Raw genomic sequence first — 20,929 nt, 5'->3', positions numbered from 1 at the left:
TATATGTAGATTTTGTGCTCACTTCTTCAGTGTGAACACCAGACCAGAGGTACCATTCTCTGTAGAGTGGCGGTCATGGAACAACAGCTACAGATCACAGCATGTGACAAAAGTGTCATGACTACATTTGGTCACATGAAGCACAACTAATAAAAACTCAGAGACAGATACTGGTGTTCAACCTGAAGATCCGAAAAGCAAAGCAGCCACTCATTGGCTCTTACCTCAACCTCAGTTTGAAATAGCGAGCCTGCCTTCAAGAATCTCAGAATGACACTATGTCTGAGAGCAGTTTTTCCCCATTTTATAACTCTCTCTATTTCTGCAATTAAAGGCATGCACCACTGGGACTGAAAACATGCACTAATTAGTCTACGACAACTAGTGTGGTTACTGGAATTAAAGGTGTATGTTATCATTACAAGGTTTTTTAAGACTGATCAGTGGGACTGTTTTACTCTCAGATCTTCAGGCAAGCTTCATTTATTAAAACACAATTGGGGTGCAACTACAGTCACGAATAGAGGAGGGGCTCATTGAGTCAGCCTTGCCCAGGAAACCTTTTGGTTCTTTAGAGCTGCTGGAGAGAAAGCCTTTTGTCCTGCATCCTCTGCTGAATTATTCATGCTCCACTGGCTGCCTTCCACTTCTTACACACACAAGTGATCCTGTTTATACCCAATGGATCACAAAGCAGAGCCAAAAATGAAAAATGACATTTTCATTTCAAATGTGGGGTAAATGCTGGGAGGCAGAAGCAGGGCGTGGGGTGAGCGGAAGTCAGGAAAGGATGTTGGAGGGAGGAATTTGATAAGAACATGTCATATAAATGTGTGAAATTGTCAATGAATAAAAATTTGAAGTATATGATATAAAAAAAGAAGTTGATGATCGTGGGCGCCTACACGGCCAACTTCTCTGTGCCTTCCTTTAGACAGAGCACAATGTGTTTACCTTGGGGACTATTGCACTGTATGTAGTTAATCTGAAACTAGGAAACTGATTAGTAGGAACTGTGAGTGAAGTTGGGAGTGGTGAGAGCAGAAGCGTAGATGGTGGTCACACATAAGTGAATCTCACTCATTTGTACTAATATAATGAACATATCTTAATATTTTTGAAAAAGTAGCACGTATGAAAGTAAGATGAAAGAGAGAGAGAACATATGATTGCAGACAGGACAGATGTGTGAGTGACTTCTCAGTGACAGACAGCACTGAGCTCTACCTGTGTAGCAGTTCCTAATACAGAAGGATGGAGTTTGTGGAGAAGATTCTAGGAAGCTTGGCTCTGCTGAGCCTGAAACAAAGGCTGCTTTTGTCTCTGTTCAGGCTGGACTCAGATCAAGGTCATTGCTGCCTCTAAGAGTAACAGTTTTCTCCTAAGAAAAGTTCATCATAACAAGCCCAAGATGCAAAATGGGATGCCAAGCATAGTACAATGGGTTATAGAGGTCATTTCATACTCAGGTCAAGACCATTGGGACTGTTCGGACTGAGTAACTTCTGGATCCTTGGCCTTTCTATCAGTAATCAGTCATTGTTGTATATCTTCAAGACCAAAGCCTTAGTACTCACAATGTGCCAAAACTGTCACTATTCTTGGACACTCAAACACTGTGAATGTGAAGATGTCTATGGTTTTCCTTAGCTGTTGGGAAATTTTATTGATACTTAGAAATTTTATTGTCCTTTAGAGAAAGGACACTGCCAGTCATCTCTCAAGAAACATGCCAGAAAGAGGACATTAATACTTTTAAAGAAACAGAAAGCGTCAATTTTATTTGCCTTTAAACTTTACATGATTCTCAAAAACATTCAGGATGCAAGCAGTTTTGGGTTATCTATTGCTAACAGGTTTTACTGGTCTAGGGAAAACAACATCTGATTTCTAGCATTTAGATACATTTCAGAGAACTTCAGATCCACTTTCACTTTCAGCCATGTCTCCTCTCCCCATTCCCAGCACACACACATCTCTCATTTCTCTCATACGTTTAATGTAGTTTTCCCTCTTTCTTTAACAGTCTAGAGTAGAGAAGCATTGGTTTTGTCCATCTCTTGCCCCTTTGTTGTTTCCTGTCCCCCAGCTTTACCTTCTTTCCTCCTCCCACTATCTTCTTCCTTTCTCCACCCTACTTCTGTGCCATGTGTAGCATATACACATATATCATAATAAATGTCATATACAGGAGAAAACACGAGATATTTGTCTTATTTATTGTAACACAATAAGCTAAATTTCCACTGACTTTTTCTGAAACCCTGCTATGTGTGTGCACACCTCCTTTACCACTCACATGTTGGAGAACATCTTGGCTGCTTCTATAACTTCACTGCTGTGCCTAGCACATCAATAACCACGGGTGTGCAAAGGTGCTCTGTGGTGTGCTCCTTAGAACTCTTCAAGTGTATCGTTATTTAGAGTAAATGTAGGACCATGAAATGAATGACATTAAGGAAGGAGAAACCTAAAGAAAAAATTAGATGGAAATTAAAATTTTTTGAAATGAAAAGAAGAAAAATGTTATTAAGGGGAAAAGAGCAAGACACTGGAAATGTGATGACTCTCTAATGAAAATATTTGTACGCAGAACCAGATAATTGGAAGATGGAGAAACAAAACAAAGTCCTTTAAAATTTATAGTAAAAAAAAAAAACTAGTAGCGTAGTAACAGGAGGAGACAAACCATGGTTGGGGGTGCAGGAAACCAAATAAAGGGACAGAGTACTATATTGGCTTCAAAACATTATCGAAGACTTTTGTCTTTCCTTTGGCTTGGGCGGTTTCACACTTTAAGTGTGAACACCTTAAGACAATTCAGTGTGCTCTCTTTATCTTAATATCGTGTGTGTGTGTGTGTGTGTGTGTGTGTGTGTGTGTGTAGTTTGTAGGGAAATTTGTATGTATGTACATAATTAGGAACAAGAGATCTTATAGTCAAATTTTTCTTAATGATCCTGTTATTTTAATGAATTCCTAAATTTATTTGTCGCAAAAATATTATTTGTGAGAATTAGATGTTATTATCCATGCTAAAAATCTTTTGCATCTCAAAAATGTACATGTTCCAGCTATCTTCATTAATGCTTTTTTGTTCTTCAATATCAAGTCCTTTTTCTTCAATACCAAGTTCTAGGAAAGGAGTTTGGTTTACAGCATTCAGAACTGTTTAAATGTGTGCACTGTCTCAGAGTTCTTAAAGTTTGTGATGAGTTAGCATGAGTAACTAAATCCTCTGTGTGTTTATCTTTCGAAGCAAATGAACACAAAATAATATCATATGAGGCATTCTTATTCCTACACTTCTCAAACTAGCTCCCCAGCATGGAATATAAGGTATTGCTTCAAATCTAACTACCCATCCCTACTATCAGCAGGTTCTTAGCTCTCATTCAGCTGGAAAAATTCTGAGAAACCTGATGACATTTATCTGTCAGCGAACACTCTCCCTGAATTCTGCCAGTCACCCATATGTGTTTTTAGTTTCACTTTTCTCCTTTATAAATGTCTTTACTAACATACGTCTAGTTCACTGCCTTAGCAGAAAGTATTTGTTAAAAGTCTGCATCACCCAGTAAATTGGAGGTGGAAACTCCAAGTGCAAGAGGGGATAAATCAGTGGATCCAGATACAGGACAGAGGAAGCCTAGTGCCCCTAACTTTCCTCTCTACTGCTTTCTTCCCAAAGCAGAAGGATTCTGCTCCAGGTGAGTCAGGGGACCTGGGTGGAAAGGCTTCCAGGACACTGCTGTTTACCTGTGAAACAACCTCTCCACAGGAGGATGCTGCACTCTGGATGTGGGTCAGCAGTGCACTTTTCATCCAGGGTTTGTGGGGAGGAGGGAAGGTGGCCCTGCAGTGCCCCCGTTTCCACTCTGCTCAATAGGTTTCAGCCAGTGGAGTCCAGAGAGGACCTCAGGATTCAGGGCTCATTGTCATTCACCTGGATCCTTCTTAAATAATCTTTGATGCATTAAAAATTCTCATTTTCATTGTTGCCAGTTAATACATCTCTTAAAAAACGAAGCTGGGCAACTTGGGGCATGTAAAACAGACCCTGACCCATTGACAACACAAGAGATTATGAACTTTTCTACCGACACATTCCTGGGACAATATTATTGGTTTCTTCCAAAGTTATGGCAGCCCAACTCGGCCTTGTTGCTCCTCTAGAGGAGCCGAGTTTGGTTCCCAGCACCCAAATGGGCAGTTCATAACTGTTGCGACTACATCTCCAGGTTATTTGACACCTTCTAGTGTTCGTGGGCATCCACAAATGTGTGGTAAACACACACACACATAACTAAAAGGAATTATGTTTATATTTTTATATTCAAACTATCAGCTTTTAATCTTCCTGGGTGCATGGTTCAGTGGGAAATGTCCTGATCAACAACTTGGTTTGCCTCTGTGTCCTCTCCTCTGTAAGACACAAGAAGTAGGACAGAGGCATGCCAGGATTTATGTGGAGCAAACCAGAAGTAACAAATGCTCTTGCGACCATAAACCACTGTTTTTTTCTTGATTTTTTTGATGATAGACCTTCTGAGTAGATGAGAGAGAATTTCAAAGTCAGTTGAATTTGCAGTTCTCTGTTGACTAAAGATGTTGAACACTTTCAAAATTATTTTTTGGTCATTTGTACTTCTTTTGAGAATTGATGTTTCTGTTCATTGGCCCTGTTGTAGTGCTCTTTTTGGTGTTTATTTTTTCACATTTCTTTATTTTTTAGATAATACTGAGGAGCAGATGGCAAAGATGTTTCTCCCATGATGTATGCTGTGTGTTCACTCTATTACTAATCTCTATCAGTGTGCTTGGAATACGTCTGGGAATTGCTTACAAACATGGTTTTATTCTGATGGTTCTTTCTTTGTACCAGTTGAAGGTTTTCCCTGGTTTGTCGCTTTTTTTTTCACACTAAAGATTTATATGAATCTCTATTAGCTTGTCTTCCCTTATGTTTATGTTGAGGGCAAATGTCAGCTGAAGAACCAGCTCTAATAGTTTTTTGGACATACCGGTATTCCTTGCAGGAAGAGACATTATGTTCACTATGCTCTTGACAACAGAGATTTAAGAGAGCAGTGTGGTACCCTGATTGGGGAAACTGTAATGTATTACAGTAGTGAAGACAACAGTGACTAGGATAATGAATTAGAGTAAATAGAGTAAGAATGAGTAAAAAGCAATTGGTCTCACATGTAAATAGCAGAAAGAATGTGTTCTTCATCACACACGAAGAGCAGAGAGAAAGGTTCTTCACCACATTGTGAGAAAAGAAAGAAACACACAAACCATTTCCTAAGATACAAGTTACAACACATGCCAGCTGAGGGGGAGAATGTAATCAAGTTACAAATGTTCCAAAGAAATGTATTATATATCCTTAATATCTGTATATGTGGATATAAAAATTTAAAATTTAATAACAAATTAGAGATTAAAAAGATACACCACAAATGAGTAAGGAAAAAAATGGAAGGCACTAGGTTCTCAGTCACGGCTTCTGGTTGCAGTAGAGCTCATTCCCCGTGTTTGGCTTAGTCTGACTGTCAAGATTCTACTGTAGTAAGTTTCATCACAAACTTCCTGTGACCCATGTAGCTGGCCCTGCCATGTCTTAAGTATTGAAGATCTCTTAGCTCTAGACATCTTTACTACATTGGACTTCTTTGCCATACTTATGCTTCTAATTCCACGGTCTCAGGTTGCTGCCCTGTTTGAGTTCCTAAAGTGGCAGTAACAGGAACTCTTCTAAGATCTACGGCCTCACTAGCATGAGGTACATGGGTCCGTTCCCAGCAAAGGTCTGCATGACACTATTACACCCTTAGGTTCATGTTGTTGAGTTGAGTTCTAACTGATACAGAACTTTTTCCTATTTTATCATTTTTTACAAAAATAAGAGTACTGTGGAAATGGCCTCAGAAATCAACATGCCAGGCCCAGTGTGCCTCATCGAGAACTCTGATCAGGAGTTGGTGGTCAAGCAGGAAGCACTGGACATCCTGTCTGCTATCAAGCAGCCTGTGGTGGTAGTAGCAATTGTTGGCCTTTACCGCACAGGAAAATCCTACCTGATGAACAAACTGGCTGGGAAGCAGAAAGGTGAGTGACAACATCAAAGCTCTGCTGAGTCCTCCTGCCCCCGCCCTCTCCCACTGTCAGCATCCAGCAAGCAGAGGGGAGGAGAAACAGTCAGAGACCTGGATGATGTGATTGGTTTGTGTCCATCAGTGGGTTTGCTCTTTTCTGAGTTAGTCTTCTCACTGGTTCCTCCCACACTCCCATTAGTTCCTCATTTAAAGGTACAAGAGTATTTTAACAGAAGAAATAATACTTTCATAGAGAAAGTCAACTTGCTTTATCATGAATTATAAACTATTCATTAGAGCGTTTATCTAGGAAAAGCAAGTATCCACTGATGTCTAAGGTAGGAATGAATGGCTAATCAGTATTGAATATTCTCTCATGTCCTTTTTTAGGCTTGTATTTAAAAACAATACTTGTACCTGGTTGGGCTCTTGTAAGTGGTAAATATGTGGTGATTAGGAATAGGAGAAGATATTTGATGAATCGGTCTAGATTGGGATCTGAGTGTATGTATCATATAGAAAATTCTATGATTGATCATGTGACGAATAGGGCCACTATTCCAATGAGATTTCATGAAGTATGTTCTGTTTATCCCCCCATCCCATCCTCACTCTACAGGCTTCCCTCTGGGCTCCACAGTGCAGTCTCACACCAAGGGGATCTGGATGTGGTGTGTGCCTCATCCTGAGAAAAAAGAACATACCTTAGTTCTGCTTGATACTGAGGGCCTGGGAGATGTAGAGAAGGTACAACTTAATCTTCCAAATTCTACTCATGTTGTGTCTGTAGCTCAACATGTATTCTACACTCGCAAACCTTTCATTTACGGTCCTAGTGAATCTAATTTGAATATCATTCTTCAACTCACCTGACATATGATCTAAGGGTAGACACTAAAGTCAACAGATTAGTAGCCAGTCAGTCTTCATAATAATAACGGCAATTGTTTTTTGCCTTTTTTCTTTTACACCATCCCACAATGTTTTGGTGAAACTCTTAATGATGTATATAAACTTGCCTATAAATTTTCTGAACATACCTGATTCTTAAGTGTGACCCGGTGGAAATGCTAAGAAGTATAATACCTATACAGTGTAATCAGTGAGAGAAAAACAAGATTAAGGTAGCACACTATTTCTGTGACCCTACACAAGCAGAGTAAGCTATGGGCTTACTTACAGTTTCTGAGGCTTAGTCTATTATCACCACAGCAGGGAACAAGGCAGCAGTAATGGCAGGCATGGTACTGTAGCAGTAGGCGAGGTAGGTGAGAGCTACTTCTTGATCTATAGGCAGCAGGTAGAGAGAAAGAGACAAAGACAGAGAGAGACAAACAGTGAGACACAGAGAGAGACAGAGACATAAAGACTGACACAGAGAGATACACAGAGAGAGACACAGAGAGAGAGATAGAGAGAATAGTCATGCTGTGAGCTTTTGAAACCTCAAATACCACCCCAAATAACACAACTAGGCCTCATATCTTAATTCTTCCGATTCTTTCAAAATTTCCCACTCCATCCATGATGAGTAAATATTTAAATATATGAGCCTATGGAGGTCATTGCCTTGCACACACCACAATTTGCAGTAACATTATATTTCATGGAGGATCACATTGCTCCTCTTCACAATCTGAGAGACACAAACTCTCTTAAAGGACCTTTCTTTCTCTAGTGTTAAAATGTCCCTGTGGTGGTTTGAAAGAAAACTCCTCCCCCTCCACGAGGGACTGGCACTGTTAGGAGGTATGGTTTTTTGATTATGTGTGGCCTTATTTGAGGAAACATGTCACTGTGGAGGCACTCTTTGAAGTCTCATATACGCTCAAGCCATGTCCAGTGTCAGAGACCACTTCCTGCTGCCAGTGTAAGATGTAAAACTCTCCAGCACCATGTGTGCATGCACACTGCCATGTCCCACCATGATAATAATAGACTGAACCACTGAACTAAGCAACCCAATAAAGGCTTTACTTTCTAAAAGTTGCTGTGGTCATGGTGTCTCTTTACTGGAATAGAAAACCTGACTAAGACAGTCCATTGCCATAATATGTTCTGTAAGTGAAATCCAGCAGTCCAGTTTAGAGTTTAATCACTGTTCACCATTATGAGTTTTACGTGTGAATTTCCTTCACACTCTCTTATACATGGGTGCATATCACCTTATTTAAATTATAGAACATGAATTAAGCATTTATAAAACCATTGTTTAGGAATAAATTATTATGTAAAATTAATGACTTACTTTTGATATCAAAGTTAATGGGAGACAGACATGGGCTCATCTTTGGCTACTTGAATTGATGAACAGTCCCTTAGCTACTCTTCTTCATTCACTGGTCTGTAGGGAGACAACCAGAATGATTGCTGGATCTTTGCCTTGGCGGTCCTCCTCAGCAGCACCTTCATCTACAACAGTATAGGAATTATCAACCAGCAAGCCATGGACCAACTGCAGTATCCTTTGTGTTTGGTATAGAACAGTCCTAAAGCTAGGAAGAACAGCTTCATTATTTCATCAGGTGGATAGACAGGGAAGGATTAAGGGATTTGGATAACCCTTTCTCCTTACCATCTGGGTTTATCTTTGTCTCCATCACAAGTTCAAATTTTCCTGGACCATATGGCCTTAAACTCAGCCACACACTGCTCAGAAAATCAGTATCTGAATTAAGATTCCATGTGTGTCCAAATCTTCAATATCAATTTAATCTTATGTCCCTGCAAATCAGCATTTCTGCCAGCACCTCTAAGTAATACCATTTACCTACCAGGTACATGCTGTCGGAGATCTATCCTGCAATCTCTCAGGGGCTCTGAGGTATTGATGGTTTGTTTGTTGGTTCTTTTGTTTGTTTAGCTCACACTTTGCATGTCACGTAACTACAGAAGAGACAGGTATTCTTCTTTCTCCTATTTAGACTATGCTGCAGTTTCTCATTTTTATGGCAATAAAAAGAAGATCAGAATCTCTGAAGCATGGGCTTTCAGAGAACAACACTTATATGTCTAATCTTTTATTTTTCCAACAATCCACTCAACACAACATATAATTTAGCAATAATTATAATGCTCTACTAACTTTCTAAAGACTAGAACCAGAAGACACTGTTCATTCCCCTTCTTCAACTGTTTCCATCCTGACCTCATCTATGTCATTGTCACTGCCAGCTCCATCTCCATGACCTTGACATCAAATATTGAGCTCAATAAACTCCTTTACCCGGTGGGTAATCACATTATTTGTTTTTCACAGCAGATATTATAAACTGAGCACTTCATGTTTCTGAGTGACTTGACTCTTACATCTAGAGTTTCTTAGTTTTCTGGTATTCTACCTACCACATCCGTAAACTTTTTCTGTTTACATTCTCTTCTTTCTGTGGCCTCTAAGTGTATAACTCAGTTGCTGTGCCTCTGCTACCCTTGTTTGACTTTGTGTCTCTAGGTGCTGTCGCTTAACCTCAAGGCCTTCTGGGTCATCTGTGTGTCAGGGGCAATCAAGTTTATAGTCATGACAACATTCAATCTTTTGCATTTAGCTGCCTTTATGTAGATATCTAAGAGACAATTCAAAGTCAAAATATACAAAATTTCTCCTAACTCCATGTTTCTTATAACACTAAAATTTCTTTTCATTTGCAAAATTGTGCAGATTCAAAACATAGTATTCACTTGAAACAACTATTTTCTAGTACTCTAGAAGTCATTTTCCATAAACATTCTTGGTTTCGATAGCAAATCTATTTCCCTAGACTGACTCACTCTCCTCTTATCTTCTACAAAAACACTCTAGTCAAGTTTTCCTTGTCTCGTGTCTTGGACATGTCAACTGTTAAATTATTCTTTGCTTACACTTTTGATTCTCAGATACATTTCCAGTCAACGTGATCTTCAGAAATGATGCTGTATCATACCCTCTCTACAAAAAGTCTATCAGTGCCTTTCATTTAGTGAAAATACAACTGAAGACTTGGGCCTGTCTAACTTGAATGTCCCAAATGTATGTTTTTTGGGCCTCCTGTTCTACCACAAGGACAATCATGATTTATACTCACTATAGAATCATGTTTCCAGGTTAAGGGTTTGGAAGTGATGCTACCTCTGGTTGTAATATTCTTCAACTATACTCCCCATGGTTGTATCTGTTGATTCATTTGGATTCCTGAAAACCTTAGAGAGCACAGTAGCCCTTTGAAGACCTCCATATGCACAAACCCCACACAGATGCATTCATTTACTTCTTTGACTAGTTCGTTTTTTCTGCATCATTATTCTTACAAGTATCTGATGATTTCTTTTGTATTTTCATTCACTTATTTATTGTTAGTCTCTGTCAGGTAGATGTAAACTCTGTGTATTGGTATTCTGTCACTTATTTTAAAATTTTGTCTCCAGAATAGTGCTTGTTCCATAGAAGACATTAAATAGATGTTTGTGACTGAGTGACTATTAAAAATGAATAAGCTATCAAGTAAATATAAGTTAATTTGATGTTTAGTGGTGGAATCTACTTCATAAAAATGGCATTTTCCCTGTAGTTTTCTTAACTTAACATCCCAGCTATGTGACAGAGCTGGCTAATCGAATCAAATCAAAGTCATCACCTGATGAGTGTGGCATAGATGACTCAGCTAACTTTGTGGGCTTCTTTCCAGTCTTTGTGTGGACTCTGAGGGATTTCTCACTGGAGTTGGAAATTAATGGAAAGCCTGTCACTCCGGATGAGTACCTGGAGAATTCATTGGCTCTGATAAAAGGTAAATGGCCTCAATGGAAGCTATAGATATAATGATAACAATAACATAGGATCACTTCTGCATTCTTGATAAGTAAAGTTCTTGATCCTGTAATTGTGCCGTCCTCACTGCCATTATGGTAAATGAAAAAACAGATGCCTGAATTTGAACTGTGCCATCCACTACTTATTAGAGAAAGGGGCTTTTCTTTCCCATTTCTTTAATTTTTGATTTCCTCATTCCACAATACCACATTCGCCCTTGAATTGGGAAAGTTAAAATATTGAAATGATCATGAATTTTCAGTAATTTATTTGATATTTACTTTACCTAATTTATCCTTCCTTAAGAAACAGATAAGACCCCTAAAAACCTGAATGAGTCTCGGAAATGCATCAGGAAGTTCTTTCCAGAGAAGAAGTGCTTCGTGTTCGACAGGCCTGCTGATAAGACGTATCTTTCCAAACTAGAGAAAATTACAGAGGGTGATCTGAGTAAAGAATTTGTAGAACAAGTTGGAGAATTCACCTCATACATCTTTAGCTCTGCCAAGGTCAAGACTCTGTCTGGTGGCCTCAAAGTTGATGGTCCTCGTAAGTCATTCTCTCTACTTCTTACGTGGGATTTTTCTTTTGCTCATTGTAAAATACTGAGGGATGTTGTCATTAAAAATGCAGTGTATGTATCACATGCTGTGATTCTTTTGGGAAGTAAATCTATTGTTCACATACACAGTCACATACCTATAATAGCATTGGAGGGGTCACTGGAATCTAAGGAAGCCCTAGAAACAATTTTCTTTTGCTCATGGTTAGGGACATGTTCCCTGAAAGTTACAAAAAAGCAACATATGGAGCTAATACATAGAGGAAGGCCTAAGGTCAGAGACAACTTTTCAGCTTTAGGAAATTAAGAGTTATGTGACTGAAAGAAGAGAATGCATGAGAGTGTCTCTCATTGGAGAAGTATGGGACCATAGCCCCAATGGAGTGGTGTGGTCATGATAAAACAGAAATGTGACTAAAGGAATCTACAGTTCGCTCCAAGTTTTTTTGGAAGGCCATTAATTATTACATATAACTCTGCAGTGTTTTGCTTGCTATATTTTCAGTTCTAAAAGGGAGAGCCTGAGAAGTTGAACTCTCTGCTTAATGCAGTAGAATTAAATGGTCATTTGGTTAGGCTCAAACTATGGAAGTAGAAATTTTTAAGGTGAGACTCAGCTAAATTATTTTGATATAAAATGCAAAAGTTTTTCATTTTGATGAAATATGACAGTGTGGTGGAACTAAAAAGGACCTATAAATATATCAGCTGAGATTGAAGCTGACCATTTCTTTCACGTTCTATTCTTTCTTGACATAGTAATATCCAAAAGAAAATTTGTTTTGGAGTGGGTGAAGTTGTTTGTTTTTAAGTAACTTAGTGTGGACATTTCCCTGATGTTTATAATAAGGAACAGCATGCAGTCATGCAGAGTCCTGATTATGAATGTAGGTCAGATAGTAGAATGATATAATACTTACGTTCACAACATTCTTGGTTTGATTCCAGTACCACATGAACTAGAATGGCTGTGATAACTTGTAGTCTTAGTTTTGCAAGGGTAGAGGCAGGAGGATCAGAATCAGAAATGCATGACCATTATTTGCTACATATAACGGTTAAGAGAAATCTGAGAAACTTCAGTCTTACAATAAGCAACAAAAAAAATGATCACACACATATCCAACATGTAAATGGAGATTTACAAAAAAGAAGAAAAATCTGTGATTCATTTCAACTATAGAAACAGGAAAAAAACATACAGGATGCACTCATAAAGAACTCTAGAACTGGAAGGGCTAAAACTGCTCTAGATTGTCTAAGAACTGGTTCTCAGGATGTGGTGCCTTCATGCACATAAACAACAAAAGTGTGTGGGAAGCATAGACGTCTTGGTTGTCTATAGCTTTTGTGAAAAAAGTGGATATACCCATTTACATAGTATAAAAAATACTAGTAACATGTACCACTAAAATTAGAGAGAGAAAGGAAGAAAGAAAGAAAGAAAAAGAAAGAGAAATTAAAAAACATGTAACAGCAAGAAAAGAAGAGGTAAAGGAGAAAGTTTTCTTTTTGGCCATTTAATAAGAGAGAAAGGAAAGATAATGGGAAAGGAATAGAAAATGAAGAGAGATATAATGAGTAGTCAGAGTGTCTCAGGCCATCCTTGACTAGACATGATTATTTCAATACAAAGTCTATACCTGGGAGAAATATAGAAGCAGTAAGAACAGTCTTCAATATCCTCCTTATCTAGAGGTTAATACATCATTCCCTTGATGTTATTTCTCAGAAAAATTCTAAAATCTATGTACTCTATCCAGCAATTAACAGTCATTTTAAACTCCTTTATGTAGGTCTACAGAGCCTGGTAGTGACCTATGTCAATGCCATCCGCAGTGGAGAACTACCCTGCATGGAGAATGCTGTTCTGGCTTTGGCCCAGATAGAGAACTCAGCTGCAGTGCAAAAGGCCATTGAGCACTATGAAGAACAGATAAAACAAAAGGTCCAGCTGCCCACGGAAACCCTCCAGGAGCTGCTGGATTTTCTCAGGCCTATTGAGAGAGAGGCCCTTGAGGTCTTCATGAAGAATTCTTTCAAGGATGTAAACCAAATGTTTCAGAAAGAATTAAAGGTATTTGTGATACCCAAAATCTTAAGAAAGAAACACAAGGCCTTTTCTGGGATCAGCATTGTCTTTAGTTTCTAATGCAGTGACATCCCATGATGTACATAGATTTGCAATGGTTGTTGAAAGATTAGATTCTGCAAGACTTTGATATAAAAGATAGCAATAGAGTTAACCACATTTTCCACAGTATTTCAATCTGTTTATTATAAAAATACATGAATGGTTAGTTGATGATGATCCCTTCCTCATTAGCAAGCCCAAACTTACTGATAGTTAGGTATGATAGTTGAGTTCAAGGGATCTAATGAAGCTAGATAGTCAGTGTCAGAGGAAATAGGCATCTTCAATTCTAAATTACTTTCAGGAAGTTATATATGTAGATATTCTATTCCATTATGCTTCTTAAATTTTGAGATGCCCATCATTATCATCTTCACATTTTATTATCATTTCAGAGACTAAAACAAAACAAAATGTTACAATATCAAAAAATATTTTTTCTCTGCTTTACCTCATAATTGGACTGGAGACATCTGAAACTGAAGTTGCTCATCCTTTCTCAGAGACAAGAGATCATCGGTCCATGAAACTTAAGAACCCAAAATACCAGAGTGGTAGATTCAGAAATTCCCACAGTAACCTGATCTGAACTAACCCTATCATTAGAGATTTGAAAAGTCAAAGGTTTACTATGAAGTGATGTCTTTGCTTTGATAGTTACATCTTAGATCAGGAAGGTGGAAAGCAGGAGGGGTATAAGGAGATGCCTTCAGGAAATCTCAAACTGATGAATTAGTTTCTGCAGGGATGCCATGATGTCTTACAGTGAGGCAAAGAGCATGACTCCATTTAGACATTTTCCAGTTGCCTATTGTATTATCGTCCTCCTCTCAACCATCTGTGTGATTTTTTTCCTTGTCCAGGACCTGCTGGATGCCAGGCAAGATGCAGTTGTTAAGAAGAACATAGATGTGTCATCAGCTCATTGCTCAGATTTGCTGCAGGATATCTTTGGTCCTCTGGAAGAAGAAGTGAAACAGGGAACATTTTCTAAACCAGGAGGTTACTTTTTATTTCTACAAAGGAAACAAGAGTTGGAAAAAAAATATAACCAGGCACCTGGAAAGGGACTTCAGGTAAAATGAGTTACCTGGAACTATTTTGGGAAGCTGGTGTGGAATCTCGCTCAAATGCTAGTGAGAGTAAGGAAGGTGCAGTGGTGTTAGTGGAGAGTGCCCTTGTCTTACATCTATCCACAGAGAGCCAATCATGATGCAGAAAACATCTTCCTCGAGAGTACAACTGGACCTCTCAATTTTGTTTGTGGAATTTATTCATTCCCTATTTACTTATCTGTAGAAGGAGATCTCTTTCATCCTGGTCTCCTGGATAACTTAACCCCAATATAACCACACAGAATTTATATTCATTAAATCACTGATTGGCCCATTAGCTCTAGTTTCTTATTGGGTAACTCTTACATTAATTTAACCCATTTCATTAATCTGTATATCACCACATGGCAGTGGCTTATTGGCAAAGATTCAGTGTGTCTTACTCTGGTGGTGGGTCTATGATGGCTTCTGACTCTGCCCTTCTTTTTCCCAGCATTCATTTCCATCTTCCCCACCTACCTAATTCCTGCCCTACCAACAGGCCAAGGCAGTTTCTTTATTCATTAACCAAGAAAAGCAACACACAGACAGAAGGTCCTCCATCACCACTTATTTAATCATGTCACAGTGATTTATTATTCTCATGATTCGAGTACTTCTCAGGGTGCTAGATTTACTGTAATCTATGGAATAAACAATGCAAATCAAAAACAGTTAAAGAGTTCTCTCTCACAACCACCAAGTGATGCTAGCTCACAGGCTAGCAATAATGGTAGTAATGGCAGTTGACACATAGATTGTCCTACTATATTCTAGAAGTTAATCCACTGACTTATGGCACCAACTCTACTAAGTCTTTATTGTTATTATCTCTTAAAGAGAAAAGGAGCTATGGTAGGGTGAATTTAAGACCTCACACAAGATCATATAGTCAATGAGTCAACTAAAGTCTGAATGAAATTCCATCTTTCATAGTTTGCCTTTAATGACTCTAAACTGCTCTACTTAGGCAATAGTGGGTAAGATTAAACTTACTTACACATTATTTTCAAATATTAAAAGCTTTAAAGGTGTTAAACATTTCTTCCCTTTCGTATACAAGAAGCGAGATAGAAAGACCCAGCCACTCTAATGACTTGATCATGTTCTGGGTTCGAGACATTTTCCTTTGTTGTGCTCAAGAACCTTAGTATATGGTCTCCTTTTCCAGGCCATATTCATGCTCTGAAGCCTTTACTAGTGTTTATATGGTTATGTGATTTTTACTAGAAGTTAGTCCTCCTCCTGCTGTACAAAGAATAATATATACAAAACAGTATTATTTCAGCCTTGATATAAGGCAACACGAAGGTTCAGCAGAAAATAAGACAGAGAGACAAGTAACTATATAGGAAATGGAAATATCAGAAACCAGAAACATTCCATAAGAATAAATTGTTTCTTTATAAAGGTTCTGTTTAGTTGGTGGCAAAAAAAAAACATTATCATGCTATGATGTGGGAGGCCAGAGTTTGGACAAGGCAGTGGATGTTCCTGGAGGACACTCAAAAAGACCTGATATTTGCTTGGATAAGTTAGAAAGTCAGGAGTGGCTTAAGCATCACTGTCTTACTTACTGTTCTATTGATGTGAAGAGACACCATGGACAAGGGAAGATTTATTAAAAGGAAGCACTTAATTAGTGGCTTCCTTACAGCTTCAGAGGGTTAGTTCATTATCATCATGATGAGGAGTATGATGGCACACAGGGAGGCATGGTGCTGGAAATGCAGCTGAGAGCTTTACATCCTGAGCTGTAGGGAACAGCCTGAGAGAAACACACTGGGCCTGGAATGTGCTTTCATACATCAAGGCCAGCTCGTTGACATACTCCCTCTAACAAGTTCACACCTACTCCAACAAAGTTATTTCCTCCTCATCCTTCCTAAACATTTTAACTCTGTGACTAAGCCTTCAAGTAAATGAGCCAATGGGGGCCATTTTCTTTCAAACCACCACAATGGCCCTCCTTGAACTATTATGAAATATTCTGGATGCTCTGAGAATGGTCTGCTACAGTCATTCTGGCAGGAAGGAAGGTCTCAGGCCAGCAGATCTGGAAAGAGCAGATGGCCAATAAAAATTCCTCGTTAACACTTCAAGGTAGGCCTTATGCCGGGAATTACACAGCTAACACAAAACAAATTCAATGGTATTATTGTAAACTTTCTGTATCACATCGTTTTTGTTATAGTATTTTTTTTCAAAATCTTATTAGACCTTTACTTGTATTATGGTCTCTAGTTTTGTGTTTTAGTGAGATTTCTCTTGTGTATGTGTGTGTCAATTTCTTTGTTTTTTTTCTTATTTCATTTTTTTGGGGATTGGTTTTGTTTACTTGTTTGTTATGAAAAGGGACAGAAAGTAAAGTCACAGAGTTGGGGAGGTATGAGATGGGCAGGGTCTGGGAGGACTTGGGGGAAGAGCACATGTAACCAGAATATATTACGTAACAAAAATTTCTCAATTTAAAAAAGAATACAATTTGAAGCCCAAATCAACATTATTAGCTGATGGTAGTTTATGGAATAAATACTTGGAGGGAAATAAGACATCAAAGATGCAACTAGATGAATGAGTCACCTGTTAGTAAAGTTTGAACAACTAAAAATATCCAGCCAGCTGGGACCTCAGGTAGATTTTAAAATTTTAAACTTAAAATACTGTTTGAATCTCAAAGTATGTGTTTATAGCTGGAAGCATTAAATTGAAATAAGAGATGCATGACATGGTTTGTCTTCAACTCACATTCTTATTTCCTCCTTGTAATTTCTTTTGGCATTTAGGCTGAAAAGATGCTGAAAGCATACTTTGAGTCCAAGGAGGGTGTTGCTGCAACACTTCTAAAGATGGATCAGTCACTCACAGAAAAGGAAAAGGAGATTGAAGGTGAGAGCTGAGAAGACTCCAGATGTTGGAATTTTTTTCTTTTTCCTTTTTTTATACATTCCATTAACAGGGGTTTCCATTAAACTAGTGTTTTACTTAGTCCATTGTTTCTTTCTGGCATTTTTCCATGGTGTTGACTGAAGCTCTGCCCTTCCCTGACACTACCAGTTTTGCATAGCAGTGAAGGGTATGAGACAATGCAAAACCAAAAGTCACATACATACCATCATTGAAAAATTAACTCAGGTCTAGTCAATTGTTGGTCATGAGTGACCAGGGGGTTATGTAAAAGCTGACCTTCAGTTTGCAGAGGTCCCCTCAGTTTGGAGGGCTGTTTCAGACTTGTAGAAAGAACTGCAAGTTGTAAAGCAAGGTAATGCACTGTCCATAGTTAATCATTAAGTTACTGAGAAAACTGCTGACAGTCTGCTCTCATTCTCCTAGGCTTATAACTTTGTATTCCTTTACTTCTATTTTCCTATATTTGGAACTTACATTTCCATCTTCTTATTCATGGACTGTTCACATATGAGGTTGTCATTACAGTGAAAGAGGACAAATGTCTCTCTTAGCTTCATGGTGGCTGTTTTTAAGATGGTAACTTTGGCCATTTCAACCTTGTCAACTGCTTGTACAGGCAAAGATTCCATTGATTCTGTCAATGATAGGATTGTTTTCCTAAAGTGAATATAGACAAAAGTAGTAATAAATGTCACTTCTCGTGTTCTTTGATTTTTCTTTTCTCAGTGGAACGTATAAAGGCTGAAGCTGCTGTGGCTGCAAACAGAGAACTGAAAGAAATGCAAACAATGCAGGCACAGATGATGGAAGAGAAGGAAAAGAGTTACCGCGAGCATGTAAGGCAGCTGACTGAAAAGACGCAGCAGGAGCAGAGACAGTTCATGGCTGAGCAACAAAAGATTTTATTCCTTAAACTTCAGGTACCTGGCTGCACCGTCTTTATTTTCAGGTTCTACAGTCCTATACAATGTGTATCAGGCACCTGAGGTATTAAGTTCACAAGAACAAGGCTTGACAGGATTGTGAATGAAGACTCTGTGCCACCCCTACCCCAAAATACAATGGTAATAACACAAGATCCTCCAAAGTGGAGGGAATTGCTTACATTCTCTACTAAAGTCTCAGCCCTTGCTGCTTTTTCTCTGGCCACCTCTGGCTCTGCTGGGTGAAACCCTTTATCCGGGTATCTCTGTTAAACAGCAGTTTTTAATTGCAGATTCTTTATGTGTTTTATACGTTTTCTGTGACCAAATCTTCAATTAACCCATCAAGGATTAGTTTTTCTCATTGCTAGAGAGAGAAGTTGTAAATGCTACATGTACAATAATTTTTGCATAAAACTTTATGATATGATATTCATCTCCTATCTTTTCTTCCAAATGCCACCCGTAAAAATTTTGTTTCTGCCGCACTTCACATGACCTTATCTCTGGAATCATTAGAAAGAATAGACACAGTTGCAAACCATCAAGAAAATGGCTAAATTATCACATTGCCAGGAACATTGTATTTTCTGAGCATCCCTTCACATCTTTACCTAGGCCTCATGGTTGTTAATAAAAAACTGTATGAGCACTGAAAAAATCCAAGTTGCTTCAATATGTTACTGTCTCCTGTATTGGACACTAAACATTTTAAAGATATACTAAATTCCTTAATTGAATGCTTGCCTCAGAAAAAGGGAAGCTAGTGTTGATTTTATAGAAAATTGTGTTTTCCATGATCCAAAGGATCCGAGAATTAGAATCAGACTTGTGGGCTGCAGTTGTTTTAGAAACTGGTAGACAACATTTGTAAGGCTTTAAAAGCACAGGAATTTTATTGCCATATGAGGAGATGGGGGGAGAAAATATAGAAGTTCAGAAAGAAAATAATTGTGGGAACAATTTCAAAATTCCCCCAGGATTTAGTATAACTTCCAAAGGAGAGCTTATGATCACATGAGGAACATGGGAATTGTCTGAGTTCACTTTCCATCTCCATTTTAGGAACAGGAACGACTTCTCAAGGAAGGATTTGAGAAAGAGAGCAGGAAACTTCAAGAAGAGATGGAGAAAATCAAGAGCAGTTCGTCATCATGCACCATACTCTAAACTTCAAACCAACTAAACCTCTGTACCCAGTTCTGACTTATCAAGAAATTCTCTCCGGGGTCAACTTTAGACTGTGAATCAACTTGACATTGAACTATATTTGAAAGCATGGTGCTTTATTTGGTGGAGGGTAGAAATTATATTAGCAAATTAAATTTTAAGTATAAAAATAGTGTTTTGCTTATTAAGTGAATCAGTTCATGTTTATTTTAGAACTAAATTGCAATGTGATCTTTAATTGTATCTTATATTTGAAATTATAAACATGGAATATGCAGAGATATTAAATTGTATCATTCAATTTATTTAAATACTACATTGGTATGACATCTCTTTGGGTACACCTTTTTGTATCATACACACTTCTTTCTGGATATTTTTTGCTGCATGTTCTTAAGTAATTCGAGGATTTACCTTTGTCCTAAACTGAGAGTGGCATGTTGTAAATGTGAGAAAAATGTGAACATACTCATAGGACTCAGTGGAGTTTCACAACTGTTCTGTGTTTTGGACTTCATGCTGTTTACAAACAAAGGAACTGTGAACCCTGATATTTGTTCCATGTGTAGACTCTGGGCAGTTCTCAATGTAGGAAGGCTGAATGGATGTTGGAGAGCAGAGAAGGACCACTGAACGATGGCAGAGAAAATTTCTCTTCATGCGAATGCATGTGCAGGTAAAAGCTTCACCTCAAAGAGCAGAAGCTTTCTTGGCTTGCATCATGTTCCAGTTAACTGTATTACCTTTCTAATCTCCCTCTTTTTAATATTTTAAAAGTCATTCTTCTTCTTACAGATTTGAATGACTTCTACTGTCAAAGAATGGGGTACTCAAATATATTCCTTTATATTCTTCCAAGGAACATGACGACAGCCCCAACTGTCATCTTATCTCCTTTTTTATCTGTGTCTCACTACTGTAATGGTCTGTCCTGTTCCTTTAAAAGACAAGCCCCACCCACCCTCATCTGCTGAGGCAAGCAGATTTTCCTTCTGCTTCCTGCCTGAGTTCCTCCCTTTCTTTCTCTCCCCTGAAGAGGCTGCTTCTGCCTTGTTCCCTTCACCTTCCTTCTGTCTTTCCCATCTCCTCTCTCTCTCTGGTTCTCTTTTCTCTCCCTCTCTTTCTCGCTCTCTCTCTCTCTGCCTGTCTTTGTTCTTTCTCCTTCTTCCCATCTCCCTTTCCCATTCCCTTCCATAACCCACTAAATAAATATCCAACCTTACTCTGCATGGCATGCCAACTGTTTTGG

The 20,929-nt window shown here is 38.4% G+C and overlaps 1 protein-coding gene across 3 annotated transcripts in view; it reads left to right on the top strand.

The window, feature by feature from the left end:
- LOC146891176 (guanylate-binding protein 1-like) overlaps positions 1-19,991 on the top strand; it is a 54,881-nt gene extending 34,890 nt beyond the window's left edge. The window contains exons 2-12 of one of the 3 annotated variants that reach the window (XM_087897518.1): positions 5,714-5,813; positions 5,913-6,114; positions 6,721-6,848; positions 8,452-8,561; positions 10,668-10,864; positions 11,200-11,436; positions 13,246-13,526; positions 14,447-14,659; positions 17,464-17,566; positions 18,314-18,507; positions 19,576-19,991. In XM_087897518.1, coding sequence (XP_087753644.1) covers positions 5,784-5,813; positions 5,913-6,114; positions 6,721-6,848; positions 8,452-8,561; positions 10,668-10,864; positions 11,200-11,436; positions 13,246-13,526; positions 14,447-14,659; positions 17,464-17,566; positions 18,314-18,507; positions 19,576-19,680 — 1,800 coding nt within the window. In that variant the 5' untranslated portion in view covers positions 5,714-5,783 and the 3' untranslated portion in view covers positions 19,681-19,991. Of the gene's footprint in view, positions 1-3,489; positions 3,711-5,713; positions 5,814-5,912; positions 6,115-6,720; positions 6,849-8,451; positions 8,562-10,667; positions 10,865-11,193; positions 11,437-13,245; positions 13,527-14,446; positions 14,660-17,463; positions 17,567-18,313; positions 18,508-19,575 lie in introns of those variants that run through there. The other 2 variants (XM_087897517.1, XM_087897519.1) reach the window with 2 other exon arrangements.
- The last annotated feature ends 938 nt before the right edge of the window (positions 19,992-20,929 follow it).

Source organism: Myodes glareolus, chromosome 17 (assembly GCF_982192425.1).
Source record: "Myodes glareolus chromosome 17, mMyoGla1.1, whole genome shotgun sequence".
Lineage (NCBI taxonomy): Eukaryota > Metazoa > Chordata > Mammalia > Rodentia > Cricetidae > Myodes > Myodes glareolus.
This window is presented reverse-complemented; position numbering and strand designations above follow the sequence as displayed.